General features: G+C 40.5%; 1 protein-coding gene across 1 annotated transcript in view; it reads right to left on the minus strand.

The window, feature by feature from the left end:
* DNAH5 (dynein axonemal heavy chain 5) overlaps positions 1-24,462 on the minus strand; it is a 265,487-nt gene that overhangs the window by 232,154 nt on the left and 8,871 nt on the right. Inside the window, exons 2-11 of the mRNA XM_040262501.1 lie at positions 18,368-18,502; positions 17,317-17,401; positions 14,265-14,425; positions 12,194-12,415; positions 8,936-9,073; positions 7,984-8,160; positions 6,366-6,479; positions 5,310-5,417; positions 2,119-2,241; positions 770-985 (exon numbers count right to left, since the gene is read on the minus strand). Coding sequence (XP_040118435.1) covers positions 770-985; positions 2,119-2,241; positions 5,310-5,417; positions 6,366-6,479; positions 7,984-8,160; positions 8,936-9,073; positions 12,194-12,415; positions 14,265-14,425; positions 17,317-17,401; positions 18,368-18,502 — 1,479 coding nt within the window. The remainder of the gene's footprint in view (positions 1-769; positions 986-2,118; positions 2,242-5,309; positions 5,418-6,365; positions 6,480-7,983; positions 8,161-8,935; positions 9,074-12,193; positions 12,416-14,264; positions 14,426-17,316; positions 17,402-18,367; positions 18,503-24,462) is intronic.

Consider the following 24,462-nt stretch of genomic DNA (forward strand, 5'->3'; position numbering starts at 1 on the left):
TCATTAAGAATGAAAACTAATTAGATTTTAAACTGAAATACAAATGGATATAGTCCATCTCTGTCGTGCACAACTGTCAGTTTCAAAGAATAGATTATCCAGCTTGCAGATTATATACAGCTCAGCTAAAATATTTCCTGGTAGATAGAAAAGGTTTTTCTTTGTCTCCCTGAATCTGATATACTCAGGAAACGAAAAAATTCCTTATATTGACCTAAACTGTTAGAGGAGAAAAATCAATAAGTGACAGTAAATTATATGATCCTTTTCAAATTCAAGGACAAAAAGAAAAATTAAGGTTAGTGTCACTGTCCCCAAACAAGAAAAAAAACTGACTATATTCATTAGTTTTTAACATGAATCCATATAAAATGCTTAACTGCAGATATAATCAGATATCACTCAGAATTCAGTGTCAACTAGAGCCTAACACAGTATATGCTTAATTAAATATTTCTTATATGAATAAATGAAATAATAAGTTATATTTAAACATTTTTCTTGTGCTACTAATGAAAATGCTTTTACTAATGATGATTAATTTTAGACTATTGGAAAGTCATTCTTATAATCACATACCTGAAAAGAATAGATTAGCACCATTGCACAATTCTCAAATAAATTTAACTGCTTTATTGTTTAAGGGCCATAAGCTTATCTTTTGCATTAGAGACTGATCATTTGAAGCATTCTAAATAGTCATTTGCATAAAAAAATTAAAATTTTATTCATGGATAAGGGTAGCAAATTGAGTTTTGAAGTACAGTACCTGGTATTTAGTGATCATGTTTTCCAGCCCTTCAATTTTAGAATCTTGCAGGACTGAGTATGTCTTGAAGGTTGTAAAGATATCCATTATCTTGGCAAGACGTCTGTGGAAAGTTTCAAATTTCCCAAAAATATACATCTCACTGAATTCAAATTGTTTTTCACTTGGATCTTGTTTAAGCTTTTGTTTTGTCTTGTGAAAGCAGTGCTGGTATTCCTTAAAATTAAAAACCAAAATACAAGAAAGGGAACACAACAAAGATATCAGCCTTATTCTCTTAAGTGAAGGTGATAGCAAATTTAGGGTAAAATTACAAAATCTTTCCATTTCATACCTCTGTAGCAACTCTCTCATCAACCTGGAATGTCATCTTTTCCTGACCCCTAACCTAGCAAACTCCTAATTTTTTTTTTTTTTTCGTTTTTGACCATGAGGCATGCAGAACTTCTCCGACCAGGGATTGAACCTGTGCCCTCTGCACTGCAAGCTCGGAGTCTTAACCACTGGACCACAGGGAAGTCCAAACTCCTAACTGTTCATAATACAACTCAAAGATGCAGCCTTTCCACCTGCATCTCACTGTGTTAGGAGAAGCCTAGCTATTCATCTAGCTCCTTGTTTGTCTAAAAGAAGCTTAAGGAAAACGATTTCATCTTTGTATCTCTAGTACTTAGTGTGGTGTTGGGACATAGAAGGTCCCCTAAAGGGTAAAGTAAGTGAATAAATTTGGAGAGCTGATTTACTAACATTCAACTTTTCTTAACAGTGAAAGATTACCATTCTTTTTAGCAACTACTAATATGATAACTGGGCTTCCCAGGTGGCGCTAGTGGTAAAGAACCTGCCTGCCAATGCAAGAGACATAAGAGACTCGTGTTCGATCCATGGGTCAGGAAGATCCCTTGGAAGAGGGCATGGCAACCCACTCTAGTATTTTTGCCTGGAGAATCCCATGGACACAGGAACCTGGTGGGCTACAGTCTATAGGGTCGCAAAGTTGGACACAACTGAAGTGACTTCATATGCAACCACATGATATGATAACTGATAAATTATTTAACTGGCAGTGGTCCAGTGGTTAAGAATCTGTCTGGCAATGCAGGACACAGGTTCAATCCCTGGTAGGGGAACTAGGATCTCACATGTCTTGGAGCAACTAAGCCTGCACGTCACAACTAGAGAGTCTGTGTACAGCAAGGAAATATCCCACACGACCTACTGAAGATACCACATGCTACAACTAAGACCTGACATAGTCAGATAAATAAATACTTCTTTTAAGATATATTGGCAAAAACAATGTAAAAATAATTTTAAAATTCTAAATATATTATTAAGTTGACTGTTACCTGCTTAAGTTTAATTGCAGATAGTATTTTTTCCACAACAACATCCTGGGGCTGACTCCAGATCGAAGCAGTTCCGTTGTTGGTAATATAGGCTTTACATGCAGATATCATCTGATTGGTGACCTGGAATTTTTCAATGAAGTGATGTCAAGTACAGTAAGCAACCATCAAGCATAAACTGGGCTAGAGGGTCCTCAGCTCTTCTAGCCTCTCTGAGTAGGACATCTGTGAATAAATCTTCGGATTTATGTTTTTCCTTCACAACTGTGATCAAGCACTAACTGTCTTTTTTCCCAGCTTCACTGAGGTATAATTGACAAACAAAAATTGTATTACACTTAAGATGTACAAGTGATGCTTGGGATACATATTCATAACAGAATGATTAGCAAATCAAGTATTAACAGATCCAGCACCTCACATAATTACTATTTGTGTGTGTGTGTGTTGAGAAAACTTAACATCTGCTCTTTAGCAATTTTCAACTACACAACACAATACTAAACATAGTCACCAAGCTGTGCATTGGGGCTTCCCTGATAGCTCAGTTGGTAAAGAATCTGCCTGCAGTGCAGGAGACCCTGGTTCGATTCCTGGGCCAGGAAGACCCCCTGGAGAAGGCATAGGCTACCCACTCCAGTATTCTTGGGCTTCCTTTGTGGCTCAGCTGGTAAAGGATCTGCCCACAATGGGGGAGACCTGGGTTCAATCCCTGGGTTGGGATGATCCCCTGGAGAAGGGAACAGCTGCCCACTCCAGTATTCTGGCCTGGAGAATTGGCCTGGTGGGCTACAGTCCATGGGGTCACAAAAAGTCAGACTCAACTGAGTGACTTTCACTTTCACTTTTAAGCTGTACATTAGACCCCAGAACTTGGTCATCTTACAAATCTAAGCTTGCAGCCTTGACCAGCATCTTCCCATTTTCCACACTCTCCCAGCCCCTGGCAACTACCATTCTACTCTTTGCTTCTAGTCAACCTTTTTAAATTCTACACATCTATTATCAAAAGTGAAAGAAAGTGAAAGTGAACTTGCTCAGTCATGTCCGACTCTTTGTGACCCCATGGACTGTAGCCCACCAGGCTCCTCCATCCATGGAATTTTCCAGGCAAGAGTACTAGAGCGGGTTGCCATTTCCTTCTCCAGAGGATCTTCCCACCCAGGTATCGAACCTGGGTCTTTCGCATTGCAAGCAGATGCTTTTACCATCTGAGCCACGAGGGAAGCTCCTATTATCAAAATGATTTGTATAATATCATATATGAAATGAATCGCCAGTCCAGGTTCGATGCATGATACTGGATGCTTGGGGCTGGTGCACTGAGACGACCCAGAAGGATGGCACGGGGAGGGAAGAGGGAGGGGGGGTTCAGGTTGGGGAACACGTGTATACCTGTGGTGGATTCATTGATGTATGGCAAAACCAATACAATATTGTAAAGTAATTTTTTTTTAAAAATGATTCACACTAGACTTTACCTCTATAGCTTATATTGTACCACAACTATACTTCAATAAAGGTTTAAAGGCATATATTTTACCAAAAAATGGGGAATAGGTAAATATATTTTTACAAATTTCTGTAGTGATAGAAATAAAGGACAGAGAAAAAAATGATTTGTAAAATCACAGAGTTGGAGACACTACAGAAAATCAATAATTCAGACCCTCACGTTAATGCAGGATGAATGTCTTAGCCAACCACTTCCCTACCTAAAAGTTATCAAGAGCCTTCCTAAGTCTCATTCTTTAGCAGTCTTCTCTAAAAATCTAACTCACAGTTTCCAAGTGCCATGAAAAGAACTGTCCACCCTGATCATTTCATGACACCATGATCTGTAGCAGAAACGTCAAATGCAGAAGACAATAGAAAAAAAGTGTAAATACAATGTATGTAAAGCCAACACTTTATCCCTTTAAACTTAAAAAAAAAAAAACTTCAGAATTCTATTGGGGATTTTTTAATTAATTAAAAGGAAAATGGGATGACTGTACTGTATGTATGCCTGGGATTGCCGTGCAAAGGTTAGGTGGAACAAGACTGGCCACATGTTGATACTGGATAATCTGGGTGATACGTACAAGGGGATCCAGTATACAATTACATTTCCTTTTGTACCTGCTGCAAATTTTTCATAACGAAAGGTTTTTGAAAATGAGAGAATTAGGTTCACAATTAGGTTTCACAATTAGGTTCTAAAACAAGCCTTGCAAATAAAGAGCATGAAACCTGGACATGCATCGTAACACAAACTGACTTTTGAGTTTTGTACTCGGGGAACACCCCTCCCGACTCCAACATAACATTAAAGTGTGAAGAGGATGGAAAAGGGTCTTGTGGGTTCCCCTCCTTTCTACCCAAATATGAGAGCAGATGAGATAGTTAGATGGCATCACCCACTCAATGGACATGAGTGAGTAAACTCCAGGAGTTGGTGATGGACAGCCTGGTGTGCTGCAGTCCATGGGGTCGCAGAGCTGGACACGACTGAGTGACTGAACTGAACTGAACTGAACTGAAATGAACACAGTCCTGAGGAGTGGGAAATGCCTCTATTTTGATACATTTAAAATTTTCACCTTGGTAATGAAAAAGTCATTTCCTACTTAGAGAGGAAATGGGAAAAGCAACAATGTTCACCATAAACACTTATGAGTTAGGACATAAGGTTTAAACATCATTATGTTTTCTGGCAGAATCATTATAATTGCTTTATGGATTACTGGAATGTTGCAGTGGCTTTTATTGCCATGATTACTGTTCTAATAACACCAAGTAAACAACTGTGGCATGGAATAAATTTGGAACAGCAGCACATAAAATATGAAACTGAAGATAGCCAGTTAAATATAGCTTTTCTTAATTAAAATTCACCCAATAGGAAGAAATCATGTGTTAAATAACATAGGGAAAGAAATTCTAAAAAGAATCTTTTTCCATTTTTATTGCATAAATAATATAATATCTTTTATAATTATTACTTTGGGAAATAATGCTTTATGATTTGCTAAAATCAGCTTCCTATGTATGCTTAATTCTATTTCTATCAAGAGATTAAGTCTTTTTGGTAAATTGTGGGATACAGAGACATTGGATTGTGCCAATGTGGTAACTTCTAATTATAAAAAACAAAATTAGCCATTGACAAGGAAATCTAAGTGATCACAGACTCTACACTAGGCTCTTACCTTTACAAACAGAGACGTGATCTTCTCAGAGGTGTTATAGTAATGAGAGATACTGTAGATCATTTTAATTGCATTTACAAGAGTAGGAATAGCATCAATCATGGATATCTGGAAGACAGCACACAGCTTTTCAGGGCAACATGTCAAAGTCAGCAAAATTCTAACAGGCTAATCACTCTGTCCTCATTAGAATAAAGTTTAGGTAAAAGACTTTTATTTAAATTTTAAAATATTATCTAACATGCTATGTAAATATAACACATTGAGGGGTAATTTCATCTTGATTATTTAGTCACACGCAGTTAATCAAATTTTGTCTCAATGCAAGAAACACTAACGTTCTGTTAAGGACAAGGAGATTGTGTTAGCAGTTAATTTTGTAATAAATAAAACCAGGAACAAATGAAAGTTAAAAGATTTTTTTTTTAAAATCAGCCAATAATTCTTCCCACAGTTGTTTTGAGTATAGTCTAGGATGTCAATTGCTTTATTTAATGGGAAATGGAATATACAATAAATGTCTTTAAAATATAATGTATATCTTAGAAAACATAGGAAAATATATATATTTATGTAGAAAGAGATATGGAGAAATAGACATGTATATATATGCATATATATGGTTTAGTTCTGTTCAGTCGCTCGTCGTGTCCGACTCTTTGCGACCCCATGAACCGCAGCACGCCAGGTCTTCCTGTCCATCACCAGCTCCTGGAGTCCATCCAAACCCATGCCCAACAAGTCGGTGATGCCATCCAACCATCTCATCCTCTGTCATCCCCTTCTCCTCCTGTCCTCAATCCCTCCCAGCATCAGGGTCTTTTCAAATGAGTCAGCTCTTCGCATCAGGTGGCCAAAGTATTGGAGTTTCAGCTTCAGCATCAGTGTATACATGTATGCATATACACACACATATAATTTTCTTGAGAATAAAAAGAGGTTTTCTAAGACTTTTCCAACAGACTGCAATATTCATGAACCAAAATTCCACACTCATTTCAGCTAGGGTGAAAGGGTCATGAGCAGAAGACTAAGGAGGTGGAAATCTCGACTCACAGGGTCACTGCTGTACAAGGGGTCACAGCACTTCTCAAGTGTATAAAGATACTTGACATTGTCCTTCGCTTCATTAGCTGCATCAGTGATCCGAATATCCGTCTCCCGCCATGTCTACACACAATACAGGAAGGAAATTTTAACACAATTATTAATAGAAAAATTCCAACTAACAGCTGCATAAAAGTCATCACAAGCCCAGGGTTCCAACTTTCAGTCTCCCCTGTGCCTCTTACATAGAACTCAATCCAGAGGGGTGAGGGGCACTGCCACGCTGAAGAGCAATTAAACGTTTTTGACTAAATGTTTAAAGGTATCTCTTCCAAGCCTTCTCTCATGAAATCTATTCAATAACTAGGGCAGAGCATTGGGGCGGGGGGTGGGGGGAGGGGGGCAGCACTCTCATTCACACCTACATGTCTTCTCCTCCACAGCCTGCTGAATCCATTTTGCACCTCACTCTGACACTCCAGTGTTCTTGCCTGGAGAATCCCAGGGACGGGGGAGCCTGGTGGGCTGCCATCTGTGGAGTCGCACAGAGTCGGACACGACTGAAGCGACTTAGCAGCAGCAGCAGCTGACATTCTCTATGACCAATAACTGAAGGAAGCCTCCAGCCAACAGACAGCAAGGAACTGAATCCCACATGGGCAGCCTGGAGGAAGATCCTCCCCCAGTCAGGCCTTCAGATGAGCCAACATCCTGACAACAACCTTAAGAGATCTCCAGTCAGATGATCCCAGCTAAGCTACACCAAGGGCTTCCCAGGTGTCTCAGCGGTAAAGACTCCACTTGCCAATGCAGATTCAACCCCTGGGTCAGGAAGACTCCCTGGAGAAGAAATGGCAATTTGCTCCAGTATTTTTGCCTGGGAAATCCCACGGACAGAGGAGCCTGGTGGGCAACAGTCTATGGGGTCGCATAACAATCAGACACAATTCAGTGACTACATAACAAGCCACACCCAAACCCCTGACCCACAGACTATGTGGTGATATTTATTGTTTCAGGTGGTGAAGTTTTGGGGTAATTTGTTACCCAGGAATATAAAACAAATACACCAGTTCTAAAAAAAAAATTAGAACAGTTTAAGCCTTCATTATTACTACTCCTCATTGGTCTGAATTCATAATATATAATCATGTTATTATGTTACATATTAATGACTTGCAATGCCCTCTAGTAATACAGATACATATGTGTGTGTGAATATGTGTTAATCACTGAGTTGTGTCCAACTCTTTGCAACCACCATGGACTGTAGACCGCCAGGCTCCTCTGTCCATGGGATTCTTCAGGCAAGAATACTGGAGTGGGTAGCCATTCCCTTCTCCAGGGGGATCTTCCCCACCCAGAGATCAAACTCGGGTCTCCTGCACTGCAGATGGAATCTTTACCATCTGAGCCACCAGGGAATCCCATGCATACATGTACACCAGCCAATAAATACCTTTCATTCAAAGGCTATTTCTACAGTTTATCAAATTACAAAAGGGCAGTATCATTTAATCTTAAAGTTACTTTTTCATTAAGGTAGAATAACATTTTTCTGTTCCTAATTACTCTATGACATATGCACAAAGAACTTCCATTCCCACTTCATAAAGCAAAAAGCAACCTTCAGAAGTTTTGACTTGGCAGCAGCAAGCACTGCCAATACAGCCTTCACATCTGGGCTCTTCAATTGATCCAAGAGGTAGTTAAATTTAGACAGTCTTTTTTTCCAGTACTCCAACTCTGCTCGAGGCCCAAGGTCATCCGCCTCCTTCCGCAGCTGGTTGTTTTCAGCAAGGACCTGTGAACACACAGGAGAACCATGAGCCAATGAGTCGGCTGGAGAGTTAAAAGTTACACATAAGCAAAATATAAGGAAAGAAGTAAATTCTGCTGTCTGAGTCATGATATATTTTTATTCATTTGCATGCTTTGAATGACAGCCTTTTACTAACCTGAGATGTATCCATTTTTAAAATTTCAACAAAAATTTAGTTGACTCATTCTAAGTGAAAACTACTTGTCTAAGGAGCTTTCCTGAATTTTTGGAGGACCTGATCTCAGAAACTTTCTTTGGCTTATTCACTTAGAACCTCAGAGAAATACAACCTTGCAAAGTCCTCATGCCTTCAGTTGGTTAATTTCCATTATTGATGTAACATCAATAATTGGATGTAACACCTAGCTTTCACTTTTCTGAAAATTTTTTTTTAACAATTAAGTCCCAAGCTTTGTTTTGGAAGACACATTGAATTAGAAAACTCCTGTACTCCTATGGGCTTTCTCTCCAAAGTAACTACATCTTGAGGAAAAACCTGGCCAACTGCAGTCTTTTAGGTAGACAAGTATATAAAGTCATTTACTGTCATCTCCTAGAATTCTTACTATCTCTTCTTAACTAATGACAATAAATTAACATTGCAATGAACCGTATTTAGGGACTTGCAGTAAAATACTTAGGCAGATGGAACAGGGATGTGATATAACCTTCTTCCACTGGCTGGTTCTGTCACATGGCGTGTGAAGTAGTCAATGTTCCGAGAGCTGGTTTCTGATGTTTGGTTTCGGAAAATTACCTGTTCTGTTTGTTTGATCCATACTTTCATACAACCTTCTATTTTTTCCATAGTCTCGGGGTTATTAGCTAGAGTCAAGAAGTCTATGGGTTCCTTCAAGGTTTTCTGTTCAAATATGTCACACTTTTGAAGGTTCACCTAATTACAATGAAAATTAAAGAATAAGATGATGTTACTTTACACATTATACACACAGACACACACACACATTTCTGGCTGATCCAGAAGGATCTTAAGGAGATTCTCTCTAACTACCCTGCTCCCTGGGAAACGCTCATGAAATCAGTGTAGGAATCCTCCTTAGCCATTGAGCACACCAGTAAAGCTGATTGGTCTGAATTAAAATTTTGGGTCAAAAAAAAAAAGAGTAAACTACAGACAGACAGACAGACAGACAATATCACAGAACTCAGGAATTGATAGGGCTTCTCTGGTGGCTCAGAGGTTAAAGCATCTCCCTGCAATACGGGAGACCTGGGTTCGATCCCTGGGTTGGGAAGATCCCCTGGAGAAGGAAATGGCAATCCACTCCAGTATTCTCGCCTGGAGAATCGCATGGAGGGAGGAGTCTGGTGGCTGCAGTCCATGGGGTTGCAAAGAGTGGACACGAGCTACTTCACTTTCACTTTGGAAATTAAAGATTCAACCCATGAAACCAAAGAAAATGGGGACCTTCAAAGAAATGACTGAGGGGAGGGTAATCTCTCATCTATCACATTCTTTTTTGAAACTAACCAGAGAAAAAGACTCTCATGTCCCTGTTCAAAAAAAGAAAAAACCTTATAGTTACTGAGTTCAATGGCAAATATACAGATTCATTTGGGGAGGGAGGGGTAGAGAGGGGTAGGAAAGAAGGTGTGTTTGATTTTGACTTGACAGAGAAACCAAAGAGGTTTTCCTGGTGGTCCAGAGGGTAAGAATCCATGCTTCCACTACAGGGAACCTGGGCTCAGCCCCTGGTCAGGGCCCTACCACATACAGGGCACAGCCGAAAAAAGAAAAGAAAAAAAAAAACAGGATTTCTTACTTCCCTCATAGAAAGAATTCACCTGCAATGCAGGAGATCCTGGTTGGATTTCTAGGTTGGAAAGATCCGCTAGAGAAGGGATAGGCTCCCCACTCCAGTGTTCTTGCACTTCCCTGGTGGCTCAGCTGGTAAAGAATCCATCTGCAATGCGGGAGACCTGGGTTCAACCCCTGGGTTGGGAACATCCCCTTGAGAAGGGAAAAGCTATCCACTCCAGTATTCTGGATTGGAGAATTCCATGGACTGTCTAGTCAATGGGGTCACAAAGAGTTGGACACAACTGAGCGACTTTCACTTTCATTTTCAAACCAAAAGCCTGGAGAAGGCAAAGGCAACCCATTCCAATACTTTTCACTGGAGAATCCCAAAGACAGAGGAGCCTGGTGGGCTATGGTCCAGAGGGTCACAAAGAGTTGAACACGACTGAAGCAACTTAGCATGCACACATGCGATCCAGAAGTACCTCGGTATTGAATAAGGACATTTTCCTCCTGGGAAAGATGCAGCTAGCCCTGTGAGCCTCTAAATTCAGATTTCACCACCCCCCCTCCACAACACTGCACCTTCCACCTGCCTCCTAGACCTGGTCTTGGTTTTATGGGGGAGGCTTCTGCGTTTCATGAAGTGGCATCGCCTCCCTCCTGTGTGAGATCCGGCCACTTTTTTTAATACCTCTACCACAATATGAAGTGGAAACCTGTGAAAGCAGTACTCTTTTCAGGAGAATAACTATTTAATTGGGTTCAACTTGCATTTAGGTGGCCTGCATCATAGTCAACTACGAATACAACTCAAATGTTCGCTGGAAACATTTCCCCCTGTGTGGCTATCATTTACGCAACTCTCCCATCCCACATCGTTTAGAAAGCCTACTGTCTGCCTCCCTGCCAACATCCCAATAGGTCCCAAAGGGTCTCAGTATTCCCTGGAGAGCAGTGAGCATTATCTTGTCATTGGTCTCACAGGATCCATTTTTATATCTCCCACTCATGCCTGATCTGGGCTGTCATCTGTCATGGGTTTGCATTCACCATGCAAAAGCATCTATCCCACCTTCTACCCCCAAGGAATCACTAACACAGGCTCACTGTAGGTGGCACAAATTTTACTGATGCCAAATCCCACAAATGCCAAACTTATTCTTTGTGTGCGTGTGCGTGTGTGTGTGTGTGTGTGTGTGTGTGTGTGTGGTTGTGCTGGGTCTTCATTGTGACATTCAGGCTTCTGCAGTTGCAGCAAATAGGCTTAGTTGTAGTATATGGGATCTTAGTCCCCTGATAGCGGGTCTTCACTGATGGCACAGACGGCCAAGGATCTGCCTACAATGAAGGAGACCTGGGTTCGACATCTGGGTCAGGAAGATCCTCTGGAGAAAAAAATGGCTACCCACTCGAGTAGTCTTCCTTCTTATTATGTCTTTAAAAATCAAGTAGTCTCTGCTTCCCTGATGGCTCAGACAGTAAAGAATCCATCTGCCAACACAAGAGACCCAGGTTCAGTCCCTAGGTAGGGAAGATCCCTGGAGAAGGAAATGGCAACCCACTCCAGTATTCTTGCCTGGAGAATTCCATGGACAGAGGAGCCTGGTGGGCTACAGTCCATGGGGTTGCAAAGAGTCATACATGACTGAGCAATTAACACTTTCACTTTCAGTTCCCTGACAAGGGATTGAACCTGGGCCTCCTACATTTGGCACATGGAGTCTTATCCACTGGACCACCAGGAACTGCCAAACATTCTTAATGGCCCTTTAGATCACTGGCTGGACCACAGGACCCAACCCACTGTCTTCAGATATATCCATTCTTCTCTCCTCCTGCCTCTTCAAAATTTCCTCCCATCCCTACCATCATCATCACCCCCCAACCTCCCTCACCACCACCACGCCCGAAACACACACCACACTCTGGCTCCAAATTTCTCCTTTTAAGTTGCAGAGCAATACCAGAAGCACTTCATACTCTTCTTTCAATCCAACATCTGACATGACAGAGTAAAACTCTCCACCATGGCCAGTATTTCTAAGGAACTCACAAAGCATTCATTGCTCCAAATGACAGGAATTTAAATCTAGTCACCACCACATCTTCAAGGGACAATAAAGCACGCACAGTATATTTTCAAGATTTGCAAAGTAGTGGACAAGATCCTCTAAGAGAAGTATTACACACCTAGGTGTTGATTTGTTCACCATCAGATACTTTTTGAAGAAATAACATAGTTGTTCTTACCTTCTCCTTCAAACTCTCCTGTGCGCTGGCCAGGATGCTCACGAAGCCTTCCAGGGAGCCCAGGAACTCCTGCCGAAGGCTGGAGGCTTCTGGAAGGCCCTCGAGCTCACTCCAGCCATGGTTTGTGGCTTTGAGAGCAGGAATGAAGATGTCAGACAGCAAACGTCTCATGCTGTTGAGCAGACCCCCGTCTGCAGTGTCAAGCATATTGAAGCTCACCTCCTGCAAAACAATGGGGAAAACCTTTATCATAAAAAGGATCTTCAACTGCAATCTAGCTACTGTCATTCATAAATGAAGACCTGCCAAATGAGTAAAGCAGGGACATTCCTGGTAGTCAAATGGCTTAGACTCCACGCTCGCAACACAGGGGGCCCAAGTTTGATCCCTGGTCAGGGAACTAGATCCTACATGCCACAACTAAGACCCAGAGCAGCCAAATAAATCAATGAGCTGTGCTGTGCTTAGTCGCTCAGTTGTGTCCGACTCTGTGACCTCAGGGACTGTAGCCCACCAGGCTCCTCTGTCCATGGGATTTCCCAGGCAAGAATACTAGAGTGGGTTGCCATTTCCTCCCCCAGGGGATCTTCCTGACCCAGGGATCAAACCCGGGTCTCCTGTCAGTTCAGTAAATTATTATTCTGACCCCTAGTTAAGACATAAGCTTTATACTAAATTGCAATCATTGAAATAAAAGCACAAAATAAATAGAACACCAGATGTTTACCAGTTAATCTGCTGTAAGCAGACAAGGCAACCGTTGAGGACAGAGGAGACTTGTACAGATGCTCTTTACTCTACACAGAAAATAAAGTTACACGGTTGACCTTTGAGCAATGTGGGAGCTATGGGCTCCCACCCTCCACACAGTCAGAAAATTCAAGTATAACATATACTCGGCCCTCCATATCCGAACTTCCTTATGCCTGGTTCTGTTTCCTCAGATTCAGCCAGGGACCATATAATACTGTAGTATTTCTGCCGAAAAAATATCCATGTGTAAACCAACCTGTGCAGCTCAAACTTGTGCTGTTCAAGGGTATAGCTGCTTTAATAAATCCTAATTTAAATGTATGAAATTTGCCATTAAGTAAATGATGTATAGGAAATTCTTTTTTGTTTGTTTTACTTTTTTATTTTTTATTTTTTTAACATAAATTTATTTATTTTAATTGGAGGCTAATTACTTTACAATATTGTATTGGTTTTGTCATATATCAACATGAATCCGCCACGGGTGTACACTTGTTCCCCATCCTGAACTCCCCTCCATACACACCAAGGGAAACCAGAATTAAAAGAGACACATGTACCCCAATGTTCATCACAGCACTGTTTATATAGCCAGGACATGGAAGCAACCTAGATGTCCATCAGCAGTCCATGGATAAGAAAGCTTTGGTACATATACACAATGGAGTATTACTCAGCCGTTAAAAAGAATACATTTGAATCAGTTCTAATGAGGTGGATGAAACTGGAGCCTATTATACAGAGTGAAGTAAGCCAGAAAGGAAATTCTTTTTTAATATTCATTTATTTATTTGGCTACACTGGGTCTTAGCTGTGGCACCTGGGACTTTCAGTTGCAGCTTGCAAATTCTTAGCTGTGGCATACAGGATCTAGTTCCCTAACCAGGGATTGAACCTGGGCCCTCTGCACTGGGAGTATGGTGTTTAAGCCATTGGACCATCAGGGAAGTCCCAGGAAATTCTTTTTGAAAGGAAAAAACCTCACTGTTTTACATGCACACAGATACATACAATGTTATATCAATTTTCATTAATAAATTGAATATTAATTCCTCTTATTCTACAGATTTAAAGGAACCATCCTCTTAACTGCTTGCTAAAGTTAAGCAGTTAACTGAAACTTCCTATATGTAACATCTTCTTAAACTAAAATATCAATAAAATAAATATTAATAACACTAAAAATTCTTATAAAAAAATAAAATATTTCTGTGAAAGCAGTTTTAAATATTTAATGAATACAGTGGTAGTCTCCATGGGAAGGTATCTTGGGGGTAGAATTTTTGTGATCTTTGGTAATTCAGCTGTTGCCTCTTACCCGATGGATGTTCTCAGGGGTGATAGCTCTGGCAGGGTTGGTCCTGATGAAGAACACACACACTCCAGTAAGAGCAACATCTTTTCCCTCGGTCACGAACACCTTGGGTTTTTTTATCTTTTCAGAGACAGAATTTACTCCTCCTGGAGAGCCAAGTTGCCCTACAAATGCAAAGGATTTTAGTCCCACAAATGCTATACTATGTCCACGTGGTCGCCTCCTAGAATGAGGCTTCCCTGTTAAAATATTGTCATGTTGACTCATCCTGGTGCCCTACAAGCTCCACCCCTTGGACAAACTCTAGCCTCAACCCTAAAGGAATCTCAAAGGATCTGCTTTATATAGTGATCATTATATGACAGACAAAAATACCAAATCTCTGCACTGTACACCTGAAATGAATCTAATATTGTAAGTCAATTATATTTCAATAAAAAATAAAGAATAAAAAGTAAATAAAAGGATCTGCTTCATTCCAGACCCCAAGTTCACCTAAAAATTGGTGCTCCAGGGAAAAACAGAAATGGAAGAAATAGGAATAAGAGAGTTCAGTCCAGAGCAAATTCTTGCTGGAGCTGCAAGTCATCCTTGATGGGCCCGGTGAGAAAGGGTGAGGGAGGAGACAGCATCTATTGATAAATGTTGTGCGTCACAGCCTCTGCTCAGTACTATGCATGCGTGCTAAGTCTTCAGTCATGTCCGACTCTTTGCAACCCTCTGAACTGTAGCGCTCCAGGCTCCTCTGTCCATGGGATTTCCCAGGCAAGAATACTGGAGTGGGTTGCCATGCCATGATCTTCCTGAGCCAGGGATCGAACCCATGGCTCTTGTGTCTCCTGCACTGGCAGGTGGGTTCTTCACCACTAGCACCACCTGGGAAGTCCCGGCTGCTACCATCTCTACATTTTTAAAACTGCTTGCAACCCTGAAGACAGCTGTGACCCGCCTCAAGTCACACACCAAGAGAGCCAAGATCCAAATCCAGTTATGACTACAGAACCTCTACGTCCTGTTGTTCGGATCCAGCTGGCCCTTCAGATCACCGGAGTCAGAAAGGCTCAGGGGAAGCAGGACAGCAAAGTGATGGCTGATGTGGGCTCCACCGTCAGTCTCCCAGGGTTTCCACCTCCAGCTGCACATCCTAGCCATTTACGTGGAGCAAGTTAACTTCGTCTTTTGTGCCTCTGACTTCTCATCTGAGCGAGGCCCAGAGAATTCCAGGTCAGCTAGCTCACGACAGCTGCCAGCCAAGTAAAAACATCGCTGCCCCCTCTTCCCTCTTATCTCTGCCCTGACACACTCAGAAACTGTGGTTAACAGGATGTGGGTAGGGGGTGGAAGGTTGAGTTGAAGGAGAAACTCTCCCACTGCTCTTCTTGCACTGCAGATACTGACCCTCAGAGGCCTCTGCTGCAAGGGTGGGTGGGATGAAAGGAAAGGGGGAAGGCCAAGAGTGGAAGAGATTTAGCTTTAGATCAACTAGTTTTCATCAACTGGATATTTTTACTTTCTGAATTGAGGCTGTGTTTGTAATTGCACGCAACCATGGGAAATTTTATTCTTTTTTTTAAATTGGGTTATAGTTGCTTTACAATGATGTGTTGGTTTTTGCTGTACAATGAAGTGAATCAGTTATATGCATTCATATGCCCCCTCCCTCTTGAGCCTCCCTGCCACCCACCCATCCCCCCTCCCACCCCTCTAGGTCATCACAGACCACCTAGCTGAGCTCCCTGTGCTATACGGCAGGTTCCTGCTAGCTATCTGTTTTACACATAGCAGTGCCTATAGGTCAGGCCCAATCTCCCAATTCATCCTTCCCCTCCCCATGTCCATAGGTCCATTCTTACATCTGAGTCTCTATTCCTGCCCTGAAAATAGGTTAATCTGTACCATTTTTCCAGAGTCCACATATATGCGTTAATGTGTATTTGTCTTTTTCTTTCTGGCTTACTTCACTCTGTATTTTTATCTAAAAATATCCAGCAAAGTTCATGGGGTTGTCTGAATTGCAATTTAAGTTCAGAAGAAAAGCTGCTCCTACTGAAAAGGTTTAAAGGGAGAGTGGAAAACAAAAACAAGTTTGCACTTATGTTTGCATCCCCTGAACCCTCTGTGTTCAATGTAAGATTGACATACAAAGGCCAGCTTCACCACATGCAGAGTTCATGGGCGAACTTAACATTCACCCAGTTAACAACTGAGCTTATGCTTTGCAATCTGGAACAGGACTCAAAATTTCTGTTTTGTTTTTATTTTTTTTTTTACTCAAAATGCAATGCCCTTTCTGACCACAAAATATAAAACAGATAATCTGAGGAAAATGCCAGTCACTCATGCATGCATAATTTCCTCAGTTTTTAAGCAAAAAAAGCATGGTCATATTCTATGCCAAGAGCAACAACTATCTTCTCTTTCATCAAAAAGGTCACAAAGGGATTGCATATGATATTTTAATATAATCATAATATATTTATGTCCCTAGTTTGGCTTTAAAATTATATTAATTCATAAAAGTAGAAGGAGATATATCAACAGAATCCACATAGAGATTTGCAAGTTTATCTTAAGTGAAAATGACTAAACTTGTCATTCAGTATTATTCATTTGAGTCACAGTCAGTAGAAAATAAACATGATGTGATATTTAACTTTAAAAAAAACTCCTGTTATACGTTTTGGCAATAATTCCTATGTTGAAAAGAAATAGAGAAAAACAGATGCCCATTGGAAGTTCTAGAACTTAATGGCACAGAATAAACTAACATGTAAGGAAAGGAAATCTCTAAATGTAAATGATTTTATCATTCTCTAGCTACCAGCACAGCCTGAAAAGGAAAACAAAATATCCCAACTGAAGTTAGAACAACTAGGCTACCGTTATCTGTCCTTTGCTTGAGGTAAAAACAGGACCTGTTTCACCAGCCCTCACCCCTCACTCCCCACGTGTCCCATCCCCCAAGATAAAAGTGCTCACAGTGGCCTCTGCTTCATGCGTCCTTGGGTAAATCTAACAACACATTTCTGGGTTATGTGACATCAACTTTAAATACCTGTTTCCACTACCTCCACCTCCTGATAGTAAAACATGAGGTGACGAAGACCTCCAGCAGCAAAAAGCTGATCGATTCTTTCAATCTGGGAAAAAGGAAAGGCAAGGTAATGGCTTTGTTCTGAATCAGAAACCAGGTTTAAATCAGCATTTATTATCATCTTTCTTATTGGGGTAAGACTTCAGTTTACCTAAACCATATAGAGCACATTTCTTATAACATAAAAACCACAAAAGAATAAACATCTTACCACAGTAAAGGCTAAATTCAAAGAAGTGATCTGATGAATCATAAAAGTATTTGCTACATCCACACATCTGAAAAGAGACTGTCCCTTAATATTGACTAATTTCTTAAAGTGCTGAGCTGTTAAAGGCATATATATTTATATTTAATTTTTCACCCAATTACAGATCAGAAAGACCACACGTTTCAAAAGGCAGTCTAACACACTATAGAAAAATAACATTAAATTCCAATAACCTTGGAAAACCACCATGATGAGAACACAATGACTACGGAATGCTCCACCACCTAGCAACTTCATCCCATCCATGATGTTCTGTGTACATCTAGAGGTCTGCCAACTGGCCTGCTACATGGCAGAATATGGAAGTCAAGGTCAGGAACAAAAGAAACCAGATTCAGCTGCCAAACCAAAGTCTATGGCAGGGAACTATGGCATGATTCAATCTCCCAGGATAGAACAGGATAAATTAAAAAAAAAAAAAAAAGATAAATTGGCAGCTGAGAGGAGATTCTGTTCTCTAGCCTCAGATTCCAAAATGGCGCCCAAGCCCAGCTTCACTGGATGTAGAGAGACACAAACATCTCTGTCAGGATCATGGAACTCAAATGATGATTTTAAAATGGAGAGCCTGGAGAGCCCCAAGCTCATTCTGCCATCACCATCACCTGTACCAAGTCAGAATGGGGTCCTGTCCATGTTAAAACAGACACCCTTCCCTAAGGCCCAGCACAGACCCTGCCGTAGGACAACATGAACTGTGCCCTCCATAATCAAGTCAGTGGGAACGCGAATGCATCGCACCTGATTCCCCTCGAGAATGGCATCCTCCACTTCAGTTTTGTTTAGGTCCACACAGGAAGCTACAATCCCAAATAAGTAGTCATGTCTCCCATCCAGACGAGCCCGCTTGGCTTCCTTCTCTTCCTTCAGTCTTTGCTACAAAAAGGGAAGAAAAATGTTATGTGACAACTACTGTTCTCAAATGGATTCACTCTAATTCATTTTGTAATTTCATACTACCATTGCTTTTTCAAGTCTTAGGTATTCAGATATCACACAGCTTAATGGTACCACTTTTTATGTACTATCTTCTATTTTTAGAAATAATGTTATTTCTACTATGGAAATAAGATGTGCTCATTGTTTTGAAATTATGTAACACAGATAAGCCAAAAGAAGAAGCAAAAGTCACCTGCCAACCAGATAATATTACTGTTAACATTTTGTTCTAAATCTTTACAGACTTAATTTCATACATATATAAGCATTCAAAAGACCTTATATATGACACACAGCAAAATTTTTTAAAAATCTCTATTTTTGTAAACATTCCCTAGGCCACTAAAGTAATACATATTCTTCTACACTATTCCCTATGTTTCTTGCTTGTCTAAAAGTTCATGTCTGGTCTTAAAATTAATTTCTGAATAGCATTGCTTACTTTTTTACCTGTTGATTGTTAATTACAATAATAAACAAGTTTACTGTCACCAATGTTGCAGTTTGAAGCATATCTTTCCACGTGTGCTCTGTTCATACAAACATATACAAACGTATATACAGATTTCTATTTATATTATACGATAAACGTTTTTCATGCATTTTTCCCTTAATAATACATCATAGACTTTTTAGTTTAACGTAGACTATTCCAACTTGCTTAATAGATGCAAAATATTTAATAATATGGATAATTATTCTACCATTCCACCATCAATCAATATTCAACTTCCAATTAATCTTAAGTATGTGCATTATCTTTAACGCTAACCAATAGCTCTCGATTCTTCTTGTTTTTAACAGTTGTTAAACCCCAAATATGTATGAGCACTACAGAGGCAAACACTACCCAGTGACCTCAAAAAACTAACACACTGGTTTGCAGAATATGAGCAGAAAATGTAAACAGGACAGGCTGGCATTATGGTTGATTCAGGAGCATGAGATTTATGCAACAGCATTCATGGGTCTTCAGAGAAGGAACCAAAGGGAGAATCCCCCTCTAGCCCAGTGCTGAGGAGGGGTAGAAGGTACAGGAAAAGTTTCAGGAAGAGTTGACTTAAGCCTAGAGTTGAAGGAGATTTGACCACACTACTTGGGACAGAGGCATTTCTGCAGATTCAAAGGCCAAAAGGCATAAAGAAAGCATAGCAACTCTGGAAAGCACAAGGCAGCCAGGATGGCTGAACTTGAACTAGAAAAACATAATAGGAAATGAGAGAGAAGCCAAATCATAAAATATCTTATGAGTCATGGAAGAAAGTATAAACATTATCTTTAAGTCCATGGGGAATTACTGATGAGTTTCAAATCAGGAGAGATGTTTAGCTGTCCATGCTGCATCAAAACATCAGTCATTGTGACAGCAGTGTAAAAAAGTGGATTGAAGTGATTTGCAAGTCTGGAGACAGGAAGGCCAGGCAGGTGGATGTGTTTGCAGAGCCTGCAAACACATTTGCAGAGCCTGGGACAGACAGTCCCCTCGGAATGTGCATCTGGAGCCCAAGGGGAATTCACACTGCAGAGACAGACACCGGTTCTCAATATAGCAAAACAGACATTATGGGCCAGATCTTCCTTGCAATTGCATTTACAAGATGGCTTCAGCATCCCATAGCTCTTCTGCAATGTGATTGTGCCACTAACCGATCAAGAGGTGGTCTCTCTATCCCCTCCTCTTGAATCTGGCTGGACCTGTGATCAGTTTTCACCCAAAAAAATATGGAAAGAAGTGAGAATGTAAAACTTACTAGGCCAGTCCTGCAGAGACCTTCAGCTTCTGCCTTTGCATTTGCGAATACTCCCTCAGAACCCAGTTAGCATGCTATGAAATGTCCAAATCACATGGGGAGACCAAATGGGGAAAAACCAAGGCATTCTAGTCAACAGCTCAACAGATCTCCTAGTTCAGGGGTCCCCAACCTTTGGGCTGCAGGCCAGTACCTGCTGTCAGATCAGCAGCAGCATTAGAGTAGAAATAACAGGGCTTCCCTGGTTGGCTCAGGTGGTAAATAATCTGCCTGCAATGCAGGAGATCTGGGTTTGATCCCTGGGTCTGGAAAATACCCTGGAGAATGAAATGGCAACTCACTCTGCTATTCTTGCCTGGGAAGCCCCATGGACAGAGGAGCCTGGAGGGCTACAGTCCACGGGGTTGCAAAGAGTCGGACACAACTGAGTGACTAACACTTTCACTTTCAAAGTGCACTATAAACGTAATGCACTTGAATCATCCTGAAACCATCCCCCCACTCCTCAGTCTGTGGAAAAACTATCTTCCACAAAATTGGTCCCTGGTGCCAAAAAAGTTGTGGAACACTGTTCTAACGGACACTCGAGCACCAATTTGCAAACTATCTTGGACAGTCCAACCTAGTCAAGCCTACAGATGACTGCAACCTAGCTAATGACGTGATACAGAAGAACCATCCAGCTGAGCTCAGCATCCCACAGACTCAAGAGAGATAACAGATAGCTATTAAGAGATAATAGATAATTGATATCAGATAGTTAAGCCATTAAGTTCTGGTATGATTTATTATGCAGCATGAGGCAACAGAATAATTCTTTTAGAATAATTTCATTAGTTGGACAGAAAACCAATGGATGCAGAACCACAGAAAAGAATGATTGGGAAAAGAGAAACATAAAGGGACTAAATATAAACTACTCTTTCCAAAAACTTGACTATAAAGGAAAGAGATGTGGTTCAGTTCAGTTCAGTTCAGTCGTTCAGTTGTGTCCGACTTTTTGCGACCCCATGAATCGCAGCACGCCAGGCCTGCCTGTCCATCACCAACTCCAGGAGTTCACTCAGACTCGCATCCATCGAGTCAGTGATACCATCCAGCCATCTCATCCTCGGTCGTCCCCTTCTTCTCCTGCCCCTAATCCCTCCCAGCATCAAAGTCTTTTCCAATGAGTCAACTCTTCACATGAGGTGGCCAAAGTACTGGACTTTCAGCTTTAGCATTGTTCCTTCCAAAGAAATCCCAGGGCTGATCTCCTTCAGAATGGACTGGTTGGATCTCCTTGCAGTCCAAGGGACTCTCAAGAGTCTTCTCCAACACCACAGTTCAAAAGCATCAATTCTTTGGCGCTCAGCCTTCTTCACAGTCCAACTCTCACATCCATACATGACCACTGGAAAAACCATAGCCTTGACTAGACAGACCTTAGTTGGCAAAGTAAAGTCTCTGCTTTTTAATATGCTATCTAGGTTGGTCATGATTTTTCTTCCAAGGAATAAGCGTCTTTTAATTTCATGGCTGCAATCACCATCTGCAGTGATTTTGGAGCCCAAAAAAATAAAGTCTGACACTGTTTCCACTGTTTCTCCATCTATTTCCCATGGAGTGATGGGACCGGATGCCATGATCTTTGTTTTCTGAATGTTGAGCTTTAAGCCAACTTTTTCACTCTCCTCTTTCACTTTCATCAAGAGGCTTTTTAGTTCCTCTTCACTTTCTGCCATAAGAGTGGTATCATCTGCATATCTGAGGTTATTGATATTTCTCCTGGCAATCTTGATTCCAGCGTGTGTTTCTTCCAGTCCAGCATTTTTCATGATGTGCTCTGCATAGAAGTTAAATAAGCAGGGTGACAATATATATCCTTGACATACTCCTTTTCCTGTTTGGAACCAGTCTGTTGTGCCATGTCCAGTTCTAACTGTTGGTTCCCGGCCTGCATACAGATTTCTCAAGAGGCAGAAAAAGGAAAATTTAGAGTCAAAGGTGAATTTTTTTAAGATACAATAGAATTAATAAAAAGTTAAGAGGAAAAAGTTGGGAATTTCAGGGTTATTGAAAGACTATCACTAGACATATGCAATTTATATTCATTTGTCCGAAACTGAAGGAACTACTTGAGAGACAAATTGGTTAGGGGTGGGGGTGAGGGTACAGGGCAAGGTTAAGTTTCCAAAAAACAATCTATCTGTCTTCTTGCCATTTCCCTAAAGAAAAGAAGTGACGCTGATCTTAACCCAAAATGCACATTCCATAAACATCATATAGAAGTAAATTTAAATCTCTTTTCAACTATGGCTAAAACCAGGAAAATGTCTGTTCTCTGACTGCTTTCTACATTCGAGGCAGGGAAGAATAAAAGACTTTTCTCAAAGTGATCTTTCTGGGTTTATACTAAATGTCTCCAGCAGCATGTAGGCACAGTGGGCAACCAGGGGAGCCAGGGACCCAGTAACAAATCAACTAGATGGCAAATGCTGGGCAGCCAAAAACATATTTGAAAACTAAAGAGCCAATGAAGTCGGGATGTAAACCAACTGAAGGCTTCCAAAGAATATAGAAATTTCTATAGGATGCTGCCATGGAAACACATTATTCTATGACCTGATTTTACAAGATTCTAACGGAAAAAAAAAAAAAAGAACATATTCTAGTGGAGGAAGGGAGAATTTAGCCTCTAAAGCAGAACACTAGTTATTTTATTTTTACTTAAATATCACAGGGAAAATCTTCTAAAGCAGTTTTATATATAAAACCAAATTATCAATGTGTTTTTAAAGTAAATGTTTTCAGCGTTATATTTAAAAGCATGTTAAGCATTGAATATGTTCTTACATAACTAGCCTATCTCCTAATGAGAAGTAATGTGAAATACACCCTACTGCCATGTAGATGAAAGAGCACAGTGTTTATCAATCTCAACTTTCATTGCCTTACACTAAGGTATCCTGGTACAATGAGAGGTTTTTTCACTACCGCAGAAAGTCAACAGTGTCAAATAAATATTTGGTGATTGGATCAGCGTGTTGTCAGTCCCTAAACTTGAACCTGCAGCTTTCTGGCTGCCAAGGAACTGCAGGAGCAAGCAATCAGATGATTAGTTGGAGGTGGTTTGTTCTGTTGGCCTTTGGAACGTCTTGGAAACAAGATGACAAAGGCGAGAGGTGAACTATGGCATTTTTTTTTTAAAGGATCACATTAAAATGTTTTCTTTGCATGAGCAAGCTCCAACTGACAAAGGTGGGGAGGATGTGTTCAGAAACCTATTCAATGTTCAAGGAAATCTAGAGCAATATTTAAAATATTTCTGCCAAAGCAAAACTACAATGAAGTATCACCTCACACCAATTAGAATGGCCATCATCAAAAAATCTATAAACAATAAATGCTAGAGAGGATGTAGAGAAATGGGAACTCTCCTATACTTTTGGTGGGAATGTAAACTGATACAACACTATAGAGAACAGTATGGAGGTCCCTTAAAAAACTAAAAACAGAGCTACCCTATGATCCAGCAATCACACTCCTGGGCATATATCTGGAAAAAGCTCTAACTCACAACGATACAAGCAATTTGCTCATGGCACCACGGTTTTGCAATGGCCAAGACCTGAAAGCAAGCTATATGTTCATCAACAGATGAATGGACAAAGAAGATGTGGTACATACATACAATGGAATATTACTCAGCCATGAAAAAGAACGAAGTAATGTCATTTGCAACAGCATGGATAGACCTAGAGACTGTCACAGTGAGATCAATAAGTCAGACAGAGAAAGACAAATATGATGATATCACTTATATGTAGAATCTAAAAAGATGACACAAATCAATTCACTCGCAAAGCAGAGATGGAGTCACAGACGTAGAGAACAAACTTATTGTCACTAGGGGGATAAAATGGGAGATTTGGGGTTGACATATACACATTACTATATATAAAACAGATAACTAAGACGGAACTACTGCACAGCACAGGGAACTCTACCCAATATTCTGTAATGACCTATATGGGAAAAGAATTTTAAAAAGAATAGATATATGTATATGTATAAATGATTCACTTTGCTGTATGGAAAAAGAAAAAACTAACACAACATTGTAAATCAACTACACTCCAATAAAAAAAAATTTAATGATAAGCA

Source organism: Oryx dammah, unplaced genomic scaffold, assembly GCF_014754425.2.
Source record: "Oryx dammah isolate SB20612 unplaced genomic scaffold, SCBI_Odam_1.1 HiC_scaffold_20, whole genome shotgun sequence".
Taxonomy (NCBI): Eukaryota; Metazoa; Chordata; class Mammalia; order Artiodactyla; family Bovidae; genus Oryx; species Oryx dammah.